Here is a 14076-nt window from a genome sequence, read left to right as displayed (position 1 = left end):
TTTATGGCTGACAGGTCTATGCATTGCGTATGTGGAACAACCAAAGCTTCGGAGCCTCTATTGCTGGAGACAAATCACAAGATCTTCAGGCAAATGGAAGTGGAGGTGACTGGGGTGTGCAGTGACAGGACGGGCTGAATAAAGTCAATGAATGTTGGTGGAAAAATAATGGTTGAATGGATACACTAATAATGCTTTACAGACTGGTCCAGCTTAACTCCATTAAGAACCCAAAACAAAACGTTTTCTTTCCATTTCTTTTTTTGCACTGAGCATTGTAACATATTAGGAAGTAAACCATTGATTCGTTTTGAAGGAAGAAATACTATGAGTTTTCACGATGCTCAGTTTTCCAGAAATGTCATCACTCAGTTCAGAGCCAGTTGAAAAATGTAAGCAGCATTTGATGGAGAGTCTCAACATTCCAGCTTCCCAATGAAAAGATGTGTGGAAAGAGCTAAAAATGCAGTCAAACTACTGGTAATTAATTGGTAATTGCTCCTTTAGTCACTGTCAAAACTTTCTCAGAAGCAGCCACTGAATCTCACAACCTTTGCTTTCCCTCCAGAAGTAACAACAGTCCATTAATCACAGAGGGTTACTTTGTTGTTGAGATTAAAAACAAAAACAAAATTCCTGCAAGTTTTACAACATAAAATAAATTATTTAAAAAAAAACAGACTTCTGCTCCTAAAACTGAACAAGACAAAAAAAATTGTGCAAAAATAACAAAGATATGTACACACTTTTCAGTCTGAAGAAATGTACAATAAAAACATAATTCAAAGAACATTTTAAAAATATAAACATTGCTTAAACTTTCCTAAGTTTCATATTGTTTCTGAAACTATTCTGGTCAGTTAGCTCTGTAATATAGTAAAACATAAATTATTACAAAATTAACACTATAAAAATTTACTTTAAGAATATTTTCTAAATTTTTTCAAAGGGTCTAGCCTTATTTATTATAATTGCTTAAACATTTATAAGTCTTAAAATCTGTCTTAAGCATTTTTTTAAAAAAGAAAAAAGTAACAATCTCCCTTTTATTTGCAATCTCTTCTTTTTCTCCAAGACATAATTAAACCAGCATATAAGTGCACTTTTAACACTGTAGAAATAAAAATGAAATCCTCTGTACTAATGTCCTGGTACCTATTATCAACTCCTGATTAAAAAAATCTTTATTTTATATATAAAAAAATTTAGTAATCCTATAAGAAACACTGTCAGTGCAATTCCATTGATGCAAACTATTCAGTTTGCCTCTTATCTTTGCAAATTCCAGTTGTGTGATGAAGCCCAACAGTAGTAGTATCATTGAGTGGGGTGTGGAAGCTAAAGGAAGAATTCAGGGGACCTGTTTATGCCCAGATGTAGCTGTTATTAATGTCTAATTTGGTAACAAAGACTTCACAGCATTTCTATTCCTCAACCCCCCAAATTAGTCTAATATTAAAGAAATTAGTAAAATCTATTTTAATAACTAAATTTATTATCAATACCAAAAAATCCTAATTCAAGATTCTGAGTTTCTTCCTGGCACTATGATCACCCACTGGCCCCCAATGACATTTCCTATTCCACTCAAACTTACAACTCTGAAATGTCCTCCACAATTCCAGCCAGCACACCCTTATGAACTTAACTTTTCCACTCCTTTAACACATTGACTTTCTTCCTATACAATGGGATGCCATTATTCCATTGCCCCAGGGGGCCCAAGAATAACCTGATCATGTTATAAGGCTGGCAGACATTGAGCTTTGGAGAAGTCTTAAGCAATGTCTGGATACTTGGGGATAAGCAAGATGGACATGCATATTTGGTAGTCTTGTGGTGACTCCTGTGGTTCCTTCCCCCTATAGCCTATGGGTTCATGGATGTATGTTAGAATTTGTGTTGGCTGAGAAATGCTTATGTTTGTCCATACAAGGTGTTGAAGTGGTACTGACCCCTCTTTCTCAGGTGCCTTCACTAGGGAGATTCCTTTTTCCTCCTTGTGGTTAGTTTTTTTTTTCACCTGATGCAGGTGAGGGATACAGTGGAAAACTCATGAAAACTTTAGCAGCATGCAGGAGCCCTATTCCTTCCTGAAGTTGCTTCTGTGTCTCTCCCAATTGGGTTCCGTTCACTTTTGGTTCCTACAACTTTGGGTTCTTGCATATCAGACACTAAGTATGGGCTTTTCAAGAGTGGAAGGGAGAGGAAGAGATAGGCTCCTTAAAAAATTCAGAATTATCATAGTCAAGTTGGTGGGGACAAACTGTGGTGCAGTCATTTTTGATCAGTTTCCCCCACACACAAGCCTGTTCCTCAATTTGTAGGAATGTGGGATGTGATGTGTCATCCCCTTAAAGGGACCTGCTTTGCTGACTCAGATCATTTGTCCCTAATCTTGATCAACTCCCTTCTTCTACTCTAAGAGAAACCCTTGGTTACACCTTCCAAAGCTATTCTTTCCCAACTACACACCTAGATAATGACGTTGGGCAACATTGGTAGCAACTCTCCTGAAATGTTTGTGTGGTTGACACTGAAATCATTAGTTTTGCCCTCAGCATTTGGCTCATGCCCCTTTGGGCAGCTTAAACCCTGATTAACAAGAGCTTCACACAACTTCTCATTCCCACTTGCTCCCTGTGCACTGGGTCCGTGGCCCAGACCTTTCACAAACAGTGTGTCCTCCATCATTCTCAATGTTATGGGAGTGTGAGATCCAGCTCCCTTTAAAAGGACAAGGCTGGACACAGAGTAATGGGAGGTATGAGGGAATGAGGAGGGGAAAAAAAGTTAAAAAGAAAAGGAAGTAGTGTCTGTGTGAGAGCTTCAAGAGTTAAGGAAGATGCCAACCAGGAACCGAGGTTCTGGAATGTCTACTCTGAATTATTTTTAACAAACTGATGGTGCAGTGCAGCATCAGAAACTAGAGAAGGAGTGAAACTAAATCAACAAAAACAACTAAAACCACAATTCCACTTTCAGTAAATAGAAAATTCACTTATTCTTCTTTCACCTTTTTCTTTAACCCTAAAATTGATTTTAAAAAGGTGGGGTAGATACAACTTTAGGGCATACTCTTCTCCCTTCACTTCCTGCCCCATCCCTCCCCACCCCCTAACACCTGTGGGGATAGGGTGGCTGGGAATTGGACATCAAAGGTTGGTTTCTTTCCTCATTATGGAAGAGTCCTTATTCTGCCCGTTCGGTTTGTGGTCTTCTAGGAAAGAAAAGAATAGCAAAACCTGTTTCAAAACTGTAATAATAATAACAACAACAATAACAAATAATAATGATGATAAGATAAGCAGCAACCACAAACAAAAACAATGATAATTCACATTTTTAAAGCACTTACAGGTTTTACAAAGTGCCTTGATCACAACACTATGAGCTAAGTAGTAAGTGCATTCCAGTTTGAGGTTCCTCTCTGAGGGTGGTAAAGTCAATTTAACATGGTCCTATTCCAGGTCAGGGTACTGGATAGAATGTCATTTCCAAAGAGTGGCAGACTTAAGTAAAGTATCCTAGACTAGGATAGCAGATGGATTTCAGAGCCTTTCCAAGGAACTAAGTTTGCATAAATCAAAAAGCATCAAGTGCTTACTAGTGCAATCAGTTTGTTCTTGATATATTTCAACATCTTGACAGTTTGGAAACTGGAGGGAAATTTTGAAAGGCTGGGCCTGGTGGAGGTCCTAGAGGACTAAATGAAAGAGTACCATGAGCAACCTAAGTTAATTGATGGGTTTTAGGATGGCAAGTGGTTGCAAGATTCTGGTTCCTTGATTCCCTAATAGTTCATACTATGTGACATTCCATCATTTCTATTACAGAGCTAGCAAGGAGGTGATCCAATGAAGTTCTTAACAAAAACTCTCTTTCAGATCCAAAATTTAAGCAATTTCATACAACACGAGACTTTCAAAATAAATAAAAGCATATTTTTTTTTCAATTACTTTATTCTTTCTTGTGATTTTTCTTTTCTTTTTGATCTGTTTTATTCTTCCACAGTTGGGACTTATATGGACATATATATAATATGATAGCATACATATAAATTATATCAAGCTGCCTACCATTGCCAGAAGAGGGAAAAATGTGTAACTCAAACTTTATAAAAATGAATGCTAAAATTTTCTTGATGTGATGGTAGAAAAAATATTAAAAATAAAAAAATAATATAATCAAATAAAAAAATCACTTTCTTTTCTAAATGAAATGAAATACTGTATAATTATAATGATCAAGCTTGGTCCTTAAGAAGAGAAAGGAAAATAGACCTCTCTCTATTTTTTGCAGAGGGTGTGGAACTGTGAGTATGGAATTTTGAATATGTGGTTCCAGTCACTGTACATGTTGGTCAGTTTTGCTGAGCTACTTTTTCTGTCTCAAAATTTTTTGTTATAGAAGGAAGATTCTCTAAAGGGGCAAGGAACAAAATATTTGGAAATGGAGATTATGTAAAAACATGACTATGGATATGGAATATTGACTGAATTTATTGTATTGATCTTTGTTTTGGTTAGTTTTGCTAAATTGTGTTTTTCCTCTCTTTTTTATTCTTTGTTGCAGGGAAAGGATTCTCTAAGGAAGAAAGACAAAGAGAAATATTTGGAAATGAAAGTTATTTAAAAACAAAAGATCAAATTTTGAGGTATCTGTGATGGAGAATATCATCTGTATCCAAAGAGGGAATTGTGGGGTTTGAACAAAGACCAAAGACTATTACCTTTAATTTTTTTTAAGAAAGGTATCATTATTATATAATTTTGCTATCTCTTATTATATTTGATTTTTTCCTTAAGGATATGATTTCTCTCTCAACATATTCAATTTTGATCAATGTATAGCATGAAAACAATGTAGAGATTATCAGACTGCCTTCTGTGGGGGGTGGGTGAAGTGAGATTGGGGGGAAATTGTAAAATTCAAAAAACAATAAAAAGATCTACAGCAAAAACAAAAGATTAATGCAATTTTAAAAAGATATATTGGGTTGAGGTAAAATCAAAGTTGAGTGGTCTAACACAGTTTTCATTTTTTTGTAAGCATTTTGAGGACCCCATGGTCCCATCAAATAGAGGTAATTTGGCATAGTGAATAGGCATTTAGAGGCAGGAGGGCCTAGTCTAAGATTGCATTTCTGACACTTACCAGTTGTGTGACTCTAGTTAAATCTTAAACTCACTGAACTTTACTTGAGACAACTTCCAAATTCATAGCTGGGCTGGTGGGATGAGTTCTCAAACCAGTGGTTCTCTACTGGGATGAAATCATAAATCCTTTGCATATACTTCCCCAGTTTGTTTATTTTGTGGGTGTTCAAAAGATTTGTGGAGTCAAAATATTTTGTCTGAATCAGACAAGAGGACCAGAGAAAGCCTGGAACATGATTGAGATGGCTCTCTCTTATTTCTATTCCTTTGCTCAGGAAAATAACTCATCCTTTGAGCTTTGCCTGCCTCAGATTTCAAGAACTCTCTGTCTAGTTCTTGTAAAAATTCCCATGTATATTGTGTACTCTCCTAACACGACCCTCTAACTTTCATGAAACTACATCTTGTGGGAAGCTTTTTAAATTTTTTTTAAGGCAATGTAGTTAAGTGACTTGCCCAAGATCACACAGCTAGGCAATTATTAAGTGTCTGAGGCCGGATTTGAACTCAGGTCTGCCTGACTCCAGGGCTGGTGCTCTATCTACTGTGCCACCTAGCTGCCCCTCTTGGGAAGCTTTTTTTTTTTTTTGCAAGGCAGTGGGATTAAGTGGCTTGCCCAAGGCCACACAGCTAGGTAATTATTAAGTGTCCGAGGTTAGATTTGAACTCAGGTACTCCTGACTCCAGGGCCAGTGTTCTATCCACTGCACCACCTAGCTGCCCCTTGGGAAGCTTTTGAGGAAGCATTAAAATGCTCTGACTGAAGCCACTCACCTGTCGGTTGTGTGCCAGGCTAGGTGTGCTTGAAGGACTGGACTGTGACAAAGCTACACTGCTATTTTTTCCAACCTGAAAGATACCAATGAAGCAATACTCAGACCCACAGCCTGGCTTGGGAAAGAAAATGAAGTGTGAAGAAAGAAGGTGGAAGGAAGAAGGTGTAGAAAGAGGTTTGCATTCTTTTGCTTCAAAGAAGGGTACTCAGCATGACTTTTTGCCTTAGAAGGGTGGTAATGACAGTGCCTCCGAAAGGCCCCTTGATGATCCAATCCTATCTCTGAAGGAGCAGCTCCAGAGCAGGGAAGGAAATTCTAAATTTCATTTCCTTGGACCTAAATGCAAATTATGGGGTCTTGGATGATGGTGATTTGGGTAGGGGATCTGTTAATCAGCTGACTCAGTTAAGACCCAGTTTTTCTGTCTGTGAGTGAGCACCTAGATGAATCTAGGATGGATCAAAAACACAGCAGACCATCCCCACCCTAGTCCTTACTTCTAACAAAGGCTGTCTTTTACCTAGGGAGTCATGGACCTAATATAAAACCTTCCCCTAACTCTTCTTAGGTCAATGTGCCATGGCAGGAGAGGAAGCAAATGCTCCATAGTTATCAAGGAGACAAAAGAATAGGGGTTCGTTTTTGCTTTCTCTAGCACCTACCTCCCAGGGCTATTTTAAGGATCAAATTAGATAATATTTGTAAAGCCATGGCAAACCCTTCCTCCTTCCCTCTTTTCTTTAATATCTTTCTTCCTCACTTCCTTTAAACATGCTGCCATGATCAAGTTAAAGGCAAAATTATACAAGTAAAAAAATTCTTCCTAGAATAGATTTAGTTACGATTCTCAAGTTAATTATTTCAAGTAAACTTTTATGCAGGAGTAGGGAGGAAAATAGAAGAATGAAGACAAAGTTTTTACTCTTAACCCTTAGAACTGCCTGGTATATTAGCTATTAGCCCCCTAAGTAAGCCCTAAATATCATAATCATAGCTTGTGTAGATAATCCAAATCAATGGAAGCTGAAGGTAGCTGAAAATTATAGAAGTGGGAATTTTCAGTCTTGTTATTTAGTATATCAGCCACCTCGTTGATATATTGGTGTAATATAACCTGATAACATTTGTTCTCTTTTTTACTTTGCCTTCTCAGCTCCTGGCTTTTAGCTATTGTGTTTCCTTTCAGAGTTCCAGGAATGACCCTTTCCCTCATGTTCTTTTGTGATTCCTGAAAGATTTAAAATGCCTGATATTCTCATTTACTCATGATTCTTTGCCCCTATGACTGGTCAGAGAGGCTGAGAACTCCAAGACCTCATCTTAAAGAGGAGGCTCAGCACAGTCTTCTCTATTGTTTTTGGATTTCTCTGTCCAAGTCATGGCTTTGCCCAGGTCCTGTCTGGGGTTGAGAGGCTTTTTGTGTGTTGCCTTCTCCCATTAGAGTATAAATTTCTTGAGGGAAATTTTTTTTATTTGTATTTGTATCCCAAATGCTTAGGACAGTGCCTTGAACAGAGTAGACACTTAATAAATGTTTACTAACATTTTCATCTACTTTATCTGGCTGGCTCTTCCTCAGCATCCCCTTAACATGTTTTAATGAGTCTCATATACTTCAACAGGTATAATCAAAATATAGTAACATCTTTTTAACCACTTAATGTCCATTCATGTCTTCAAACTTAAGTGGAATAACCAAGTAATTCTATACCAAGGTAAGGCATGGGCACTGTTCTTTGCCCATACTATTCTGCTGATAGAAACTGGTAGATTTGTGCAATAGGATGAGAGACAGAAACCCATCACTGCTGAAAGATCCTACAACATCAACATCTTTCCATTCTGATACAGATGAAGTTCCTATCCATGCCTATTGAGCCTAGTCCCTCAGCCTGATTCATTTCTCCTTAAATGGTTACCAACTTGAACCCTGATTCCAAGTTATATTATATAGAAACACTAGATGGTGCAATACATACTACGGCACTTGGAATCAAGAAGATCTGAGTTCAAATTCAACCGAGAAGCTTATAAGCTAAGTGACAAGGCAAGTCACTTAATATCTGTTTGCCTCAGTGTCCCCAACTGTAAAATGGGGTAATAGCACCTATGTGCCTCAATTTTCATACCTGTAAAATAGAGTTGTTGTAAGGACTGAATGAATTAAGTTTTGTACAGCACTTTGCAGATCTTAAAGTGATGATGAATATAGCACATCTATTTCCCTATGATTTCCTTGGTGTACAGGCAGATTCAAGTACATTTTCCTCTGCCTGAGAGGAAGAAAAATGAAGAGGTCTTTCATAGCTCTAGCTTATGTCATAAACCTGGGGGAAAAGGGAAAAGAAATATGGCCTCATGACCAAGTTCTATTTGAATGACTCATTTTATCATTTCTTTCCAAGTTAATATTTCAAAGTTTAATTTGGACAAGCAGTTGTTGAGAAACCCAGTCACTGGTAACTAAGCAAATTAGGGATCACATAGGATGAAAGTTAAAAAAAATTTTTTTTAGCCAAACTAGAGCTAACCACCTTAGGAATCACTTTGCCTTTGAGACACTAATACTCTTCATTCATCTACAGTGGGGCCACTCCCTTCAGTTTTCTGTGTCAACCCAATGTTGGGCTTTGACTGCACAGCAGGTAGAGCTCTCTGACCATTTCCTCCCCTTCAGACTTTGTAGTGTGTAGCGCTTAAAGAATTTGATTACTTCTGGGGACTTAACTGGAGAAAGTTAGTTCTGTTCCTCTGATAATTTTTTGTAGGCTTTGCTACACCCCAGAGCCATTCACCTGAAGCCTGCTTCTTTCTATGCTACTACCACAGGAACTTGCCTTTCAGCTGTAGGGGAGACAGGTTCAGAGTGACTGAATTGGAAAACCTGGGAAGATTTACATGAACTGATACAAAGTGAAATAAAAAAGAACCAGGAGAACATTGTAACATGATGATCAACAGTGAATCATTTTGCTATTTGCAGTGATACAATGATCCAAGACACTTCTGAAGGACTGGTGATGAAAAATGCTAACCACCTTCAGAGAAAGAACTGATACAATTTAAATGCAGTTTGAAACACTTTTTTACTTTATTATTATTATTATTATTGGTCTTGTTTTCTTTTGTAACATGGCTAATGTAGAAATATTTTGCATGTGTGCACATATATAATCTATGGTAAATTGCTTGCCTTCTCAAGAGGGAGAAGGAATGAGGGAAATATGTAACTCAAAATTTAAAAATAAAAGAATAAAAATGACAGCATATGAATAAAACATATCCTTCTATTAGAAGGAAAGTCCTTATTCTCTCATCCCATCCCCTGAATTTCTTTCTTGTAGTTCTGAAAAGAACCCAGCACCTTAGGAGAGAGTGAATGTGTGGAGGAAATAAGTTAAAAAGCATTATTAAGCACTTACTTTAGGTCAGGGAGAATGCACTTTTTTTTTTTTTGCAAGGAAATGGGGTTAAGTGGCTTGCCCAAGGCTACACAGCTAGGTAATTATTAAGTGTCTGGAGCCGTATTTGAACTCAGGTCCTCCTGACTCCAGGGCCAATGTTCTATCCATTATGCCCCCAGCTGCCCCCCAGGGAGAATGCTAATTAGACACTGGAAACATGTAGAAAGTAAGAAAAGATGGCTCCTGCTCTCAAGGAGCTTACATTCTAATATTGTGTGTGTGTGTGTGTGGGGGGGAAATAAAAGAAAGGCAAGATCATGGGCAGAGAAAGTCTGGAGAGTTAGGAGTGGAGCCTGGAGAGCAATGAAGACATAGCTAGCCTAAGAATATTCCTTAAGAGAAGATCTGGGAAGAACCAGTTAATGAGAAGAAAGGACCAGAGGGGCAGAGAATACTGAAGGGGAATTCTTGGCCTTGAAGAGGTAGATGGGACCATCTGGATCAACTAACCCAAACTGTTAAATAGAAAAGGAACAATAAAAACATTCAAGCCTTTGGAGGTACTACTAATAATGATAATAATTACAAATATTTATGTAGCACTTCAAGCATTTAAAATACATTGTCTCATGATCTTCACAACTCTGTGCAGTATTACAGGTGTTATAATCCCCATTTTACAGCTGAAGAAATTGAGGCCCAATGAGGTTAAGTGACTTGCCCATGTTCACAAGACAAGTACCAGCAGTAGTATTCAAATTGAGGTCTTCCTGATTCCAAATGCAGCATTCTATCTCCTGCCCCTCCCTTCTTCTACCTAACTAGTTATATCTAAGATTCCCTGGTCAAGGTATCACCAGCCTGGACAGGGTATCACTACTTCTCTTTGATAAGCTCATTCAGTCCACCATGACACTGGTGAGGACGTATTTTCTCTGGGACCTAAAAAAAAGGCACCAGGTTGTGTGGGGTCCCTTACCTGCCGAGCGATGGAGCTGTTAGCAGGATCTGGCACCGGCGAGATAAGGCTGGACGGGCTCTTTTTGTGAACACTATTCATACCAGGCATTTTAGTGATTTTACAGGCTTTGTTACTAGAACTAGAGTTCTTACGCTTTTTCCCTTCTGATTTGTCAAAAGAAAGGGGTAGAGAAGACACTGCATTGTGTGCAGCCAGGGAGAGATCCCCAGCATGGTGCACCAGGGAGGGCACTGCCAGGCCACAGGAGTCAATGCCGCTGACTCCTGTGCTCATGTGTTTTACTGAGTCTGTGGAGCTACTTGACAGTGAAGTCCGTCCTGAGGACTCCAGTTTGGCACTGAGTGGACTTGTTCCATTGTTTGTATTGTGCACAGACAGACTGTTATAGGAAGATGTCGCCTGATAGGAGTTCAGTGTTGAACTTGGGTTCAAGACACAGTTCTTTTTGTGGGGCCCTGAAAATGAAGACGAGGGAGATGTCTGCAAGGTTAATGAGGAGGAAGAGGAAGAAGACTGTGGCTTTCTTTTTTTGTTACTCGAAGACTCATCGCCACGGGCAGACAGGTCTTTAACCTTTGAGGATTTGCTGGTTTTTGTTTTGGATGGCTTGTGGGAGGGGGAAGGGATGACAGCTGGCACTGGGGACAGAGCAGATGGAGCCTTAAAAGTCGGGTCCAGGATGCTTAGCGTTGCAGCCACATGGGGGAAAGCTGTGGTGTGTGACATGATGGAGCTCGTGTCCGCCGTTGTCACAAAGGCTGCGTTTGAGAGCATGGCTGATGTCATTATGTAAGAAGAAGTGATTCTTGAGCTGATGGGTGCTGAAGGAAGATACACGGCACTAGGGTTGCTGAAAGGCTGTAAAACAGATGCTGGAACAGGGGTGGTGATATGTGCTGCTGGCGAGGGCATGGGACTATCTGCTGCAGGAGGAATCTTCCTAAATATGAAAGAAAAATGAGAAAAGACAGCAAGCATCAGCATTGGCAATGTCCTTGTGAAACTCAGATCAGGTCTGAGCAGTTCAGGCTGGGAAAGAGAACCTCTTGGGAACCAAACCATGAAAAACAAAAACCTTCAGAATGCCAGATCCTTCATTATTGCCCCTACATATCATTTCTTCTCACCCTTACCCTTATATTGTTATTGGAAATTTTAGTAACAGATTTTCTTTTTTTTCTTTAAGATTTTATTTTGTAGTAATAGATTTTCTAAAAAAAAATTTTATCATAGGGTTATAGATTTAGAGCAGCAAAGAACATTAAATGTCATCTTGACCATTCTCCTTATTTTATAGATGAAGAAACTGAGACCAAGAGAGATAAAATGACTTGCCTTAGGTTACAGACCCTCTAACAATTCTCTTTGCACCAGAACATGCTATTTCCCTTGGTCTGAGGGTTCCAAATTCTAGTCTATTCCCCATGTATGAGTGCTAGAGTTGTTTAATTTTAGATAGGTCCACATGTGAAAGGCAAAAGTGCAGTCTGGAATACAAATTTAGTGCTATTCACTGATACTTTCCTTAAGCAGTTTCATCTTTATCTCTTTTTAATGGGAAATGTTCATTTGGAATTTAGGAAAGTAAGGAACTAGTTCTGCATCAAGGTACTGGCTTGAAGAGAAGTAAGAGGCTCTAACCTTGGCCAACACTTTCCTGTTGTATGCTGATTTGCCAAAGCTCTCCCAAAGTCATAGTCACTGCTCCCTGAGGTCTAGTCAACTTTGCCTGGAGTATAACTTGGTCAAATTTCCCTCCTTATAATTAAGCCCAATCCAAAGTAGTTGGGTTCCCCCTCTTTCTCTTACTCTACTCTTTCCTGGGTCCACACAATAAAATGACTGTTCTCGAGAATCCATAATCCATAAAAATCAAATTTCATTTCTATCTGTTTGGGGTCTCCAGTTTATTCTTTTGCAAATATTTTTCCAGGTGAATTCAGGGGCATAAGTTCCTGTTAATTTGACCTTGGAGGCTATGATTCAGGACAAATTCCCTTTTGGCAGTCAATGAGAAAAGGTGGTTTCAGACCACATAGCTGAATTTCCTCTGCTGCTATCCCCTGCCTGCTCCTCCACTACTCTTCCCTCCCCGCCCCCAACAATAACCACTCTTAGGGGCTTGGATTGTCATCTAAGACATTTCTTCCTGCATCTGTGGAAGGAAAGTTGATGCAGTGATCACTCCCAGGTCTAGTGGGGGAGATGTATGCACAGAGAAAGGGAGCTATCAGGGATTAGGAATTCTTTGTCATAATAGCATCTGACATTTAACATGTTAAGGTTTATCTCTGCCTTAGGTATTATGTTGTTTGAACCCCAAAAGTCTCTGAGGCAGGTCCTATCAGATTATTAAAATAATCTATTTTACAGCTTTGGAGAGGCTGACTTGCTCAAAGTTTAAGATAGGATTTGAAAACAGATTTTCCTCAAATCCAGCCTCAGATATTTAATAATTACCTAGCTGTGTGGCCTTGGGCAAGCCACTTAACCCCATTTGCATTGCAAAAAAAAAAACCTAAAAAAAAATAAAACAGATTTTCCTGTCTCTAGACTATGTATGTCCACAATTTTTAATGCCAGAGATTTTTAATGGATGTAAATGCTCAAGTACATACCAAACCTGTACATCCCAAATGGACACGACTGCTTGGAACACTCAGTTTTCTGCCTTCTGTTTTTGGTTGTTATCAAGACAATACCAGAAACCATATTATTTATCCTACTTTGAACATTTAAATTCCATTTTTAAAAGCAAGATCTGTATTCTACTAGTTTTCACTCTTTAAGGTAAAGCCTTTCCCTCTGGGCTACACATCACAACCTTGCTTTTTCACATCAGTCTCAGAGGGGAAGTGCTCCTTCCTTGCCTGCATAGTTGGGCAGCTGAACCACAATTTTTGACCTTCCCCTCCTCTTTCTATCCTCTTACCATAGCAGGGAGACAAAAGAGCCAAGCTGGGGCATGGCATTATACAGGTGAAGAGCAACAGAAGGACAAGGTGAGAAGTAGGAGAAAGTGTTTTACTTGGAGTGGCCACCTTGAATCAGGAGGTAGTTTTCTCAATCCATATATAATTAGTTCTGAGAACCCAAAAGGCAGTGGTTTTCTGAGCTGCTAGACTTGTTTCCATTTAAGCTCTCAGGTAACTTCTATGTGATATGGAAACTGAAACACGTTAATAAGTTATTGAAAATGTACAGGTCTTCTGTCAATAGGCATGTGAGCAAGGTTAAAAGTTAATCTTGGTCTTTCTTTTTTTCCTGTCATATTCAGTGCCTTCCTCAGTCTTCATTCTTCCAGGTTTGGGTCCAGTGGATGTTTATAAAGGGACCTTAAGGGGTGTTCAAAATTAGCTTTAATGTTGCTCAGTGATGGGGGAAATGAGACACACACACACACACACACACACACACACACACACACACTCACACACAAACACACAGTTGGAGAATAAAAGAATGTTTGGGTGGTAAAGGCCTTGTGGGATGTGGGTTGGGGAATCCTGAATTTCATCTGAGTGAACACCAGGGATTCAGACAAAGGTAAACTCTGTTTTTTTTTTTCAACATGAATCAAGCATCTGAAGAGTCCTCCTGATTCCTGGAGAACACAAGAAGGGCAGACACTTCATATTACCTGGTGTCCAAATAATTAGAGATAAAGACCTTATATGCAATGCTAACTGGAGGCCTCTTTAGTGGATACAAACAATATTCGTTCAGACCCAAGGGGCCTTGAATATGGAAGAGT

At 38.9% G+C, this 14076-nt stretch overlaps 1 protein-coding gene and 1 long non-coding RNA gene across 12 annotated transcripts in view; one reads left to right on the top strand and one right to left on the bottom strand.

Moving 5' to 3' along the window:
- The window catches only part of LOC141493084 (uncharacterized), a 39618-nt gene extending 39023 nt beyond the window's left edge, over positions 1-595 (top strand). Inside the window, exon 3 of the long non-coding RNA XR_012470110.1 lies at positions 15-595. This is a non-coding gene — a long non-coding RNA (uncharacterized LOC141493084). The remainder of the gene's footprint in view (positions 1-14) is intronic.
- Positions 1-14076, bottom strand: part of ATXN7L1 (ataxin 7 like 1) — a 267712-nt gene that overhangs the window by 772 nt on the left and 252864 nt on the right. For 8 of the 11 annotated variants that reach the window (XM_074193946.1, XM_074193951.1, XM_074193953.1 and 5 more), the window contains 2 exons: positions 10320-11262; positions 25-6009 (listed from right to left, as the gene is read on the bottom strand). In XM_074193946.1, coding sequence (XP_074050047.1) covers positions 5791-6009; positions 10320-11262 — 1162 coding nt within the window. In that variant the 3' untranslated portion in view covers positions 25-5790. Of the gene's footprint in view, positions 1-24; positions 6010-10319; positions 11263-14076 lie in introns of those variants that run through there. The other 3 variants (XM_074193947.1, XM_074193948.1, XM_074193956.1) reach the window with 3 other exon arrangements.

This window comes from Macrotis lagotis, chromosome 7, assembly GCF_037893015.1.
Source record: "Macrotis lagotis isolate mMagLag1 chromosome 7, bilby.v1.9.chrom.fasta, whole genome shotgun sequence".
Taxonomy (NCBI): Eukaryota; Metazoa; Chordata; class Mammalia; order Peramelemorphia; family Peramelidae; genus Macrotis; species Macrotis lagotis.
This window is presented reverse-complemented; position numbering and strand designations above follow the sequence as displayed.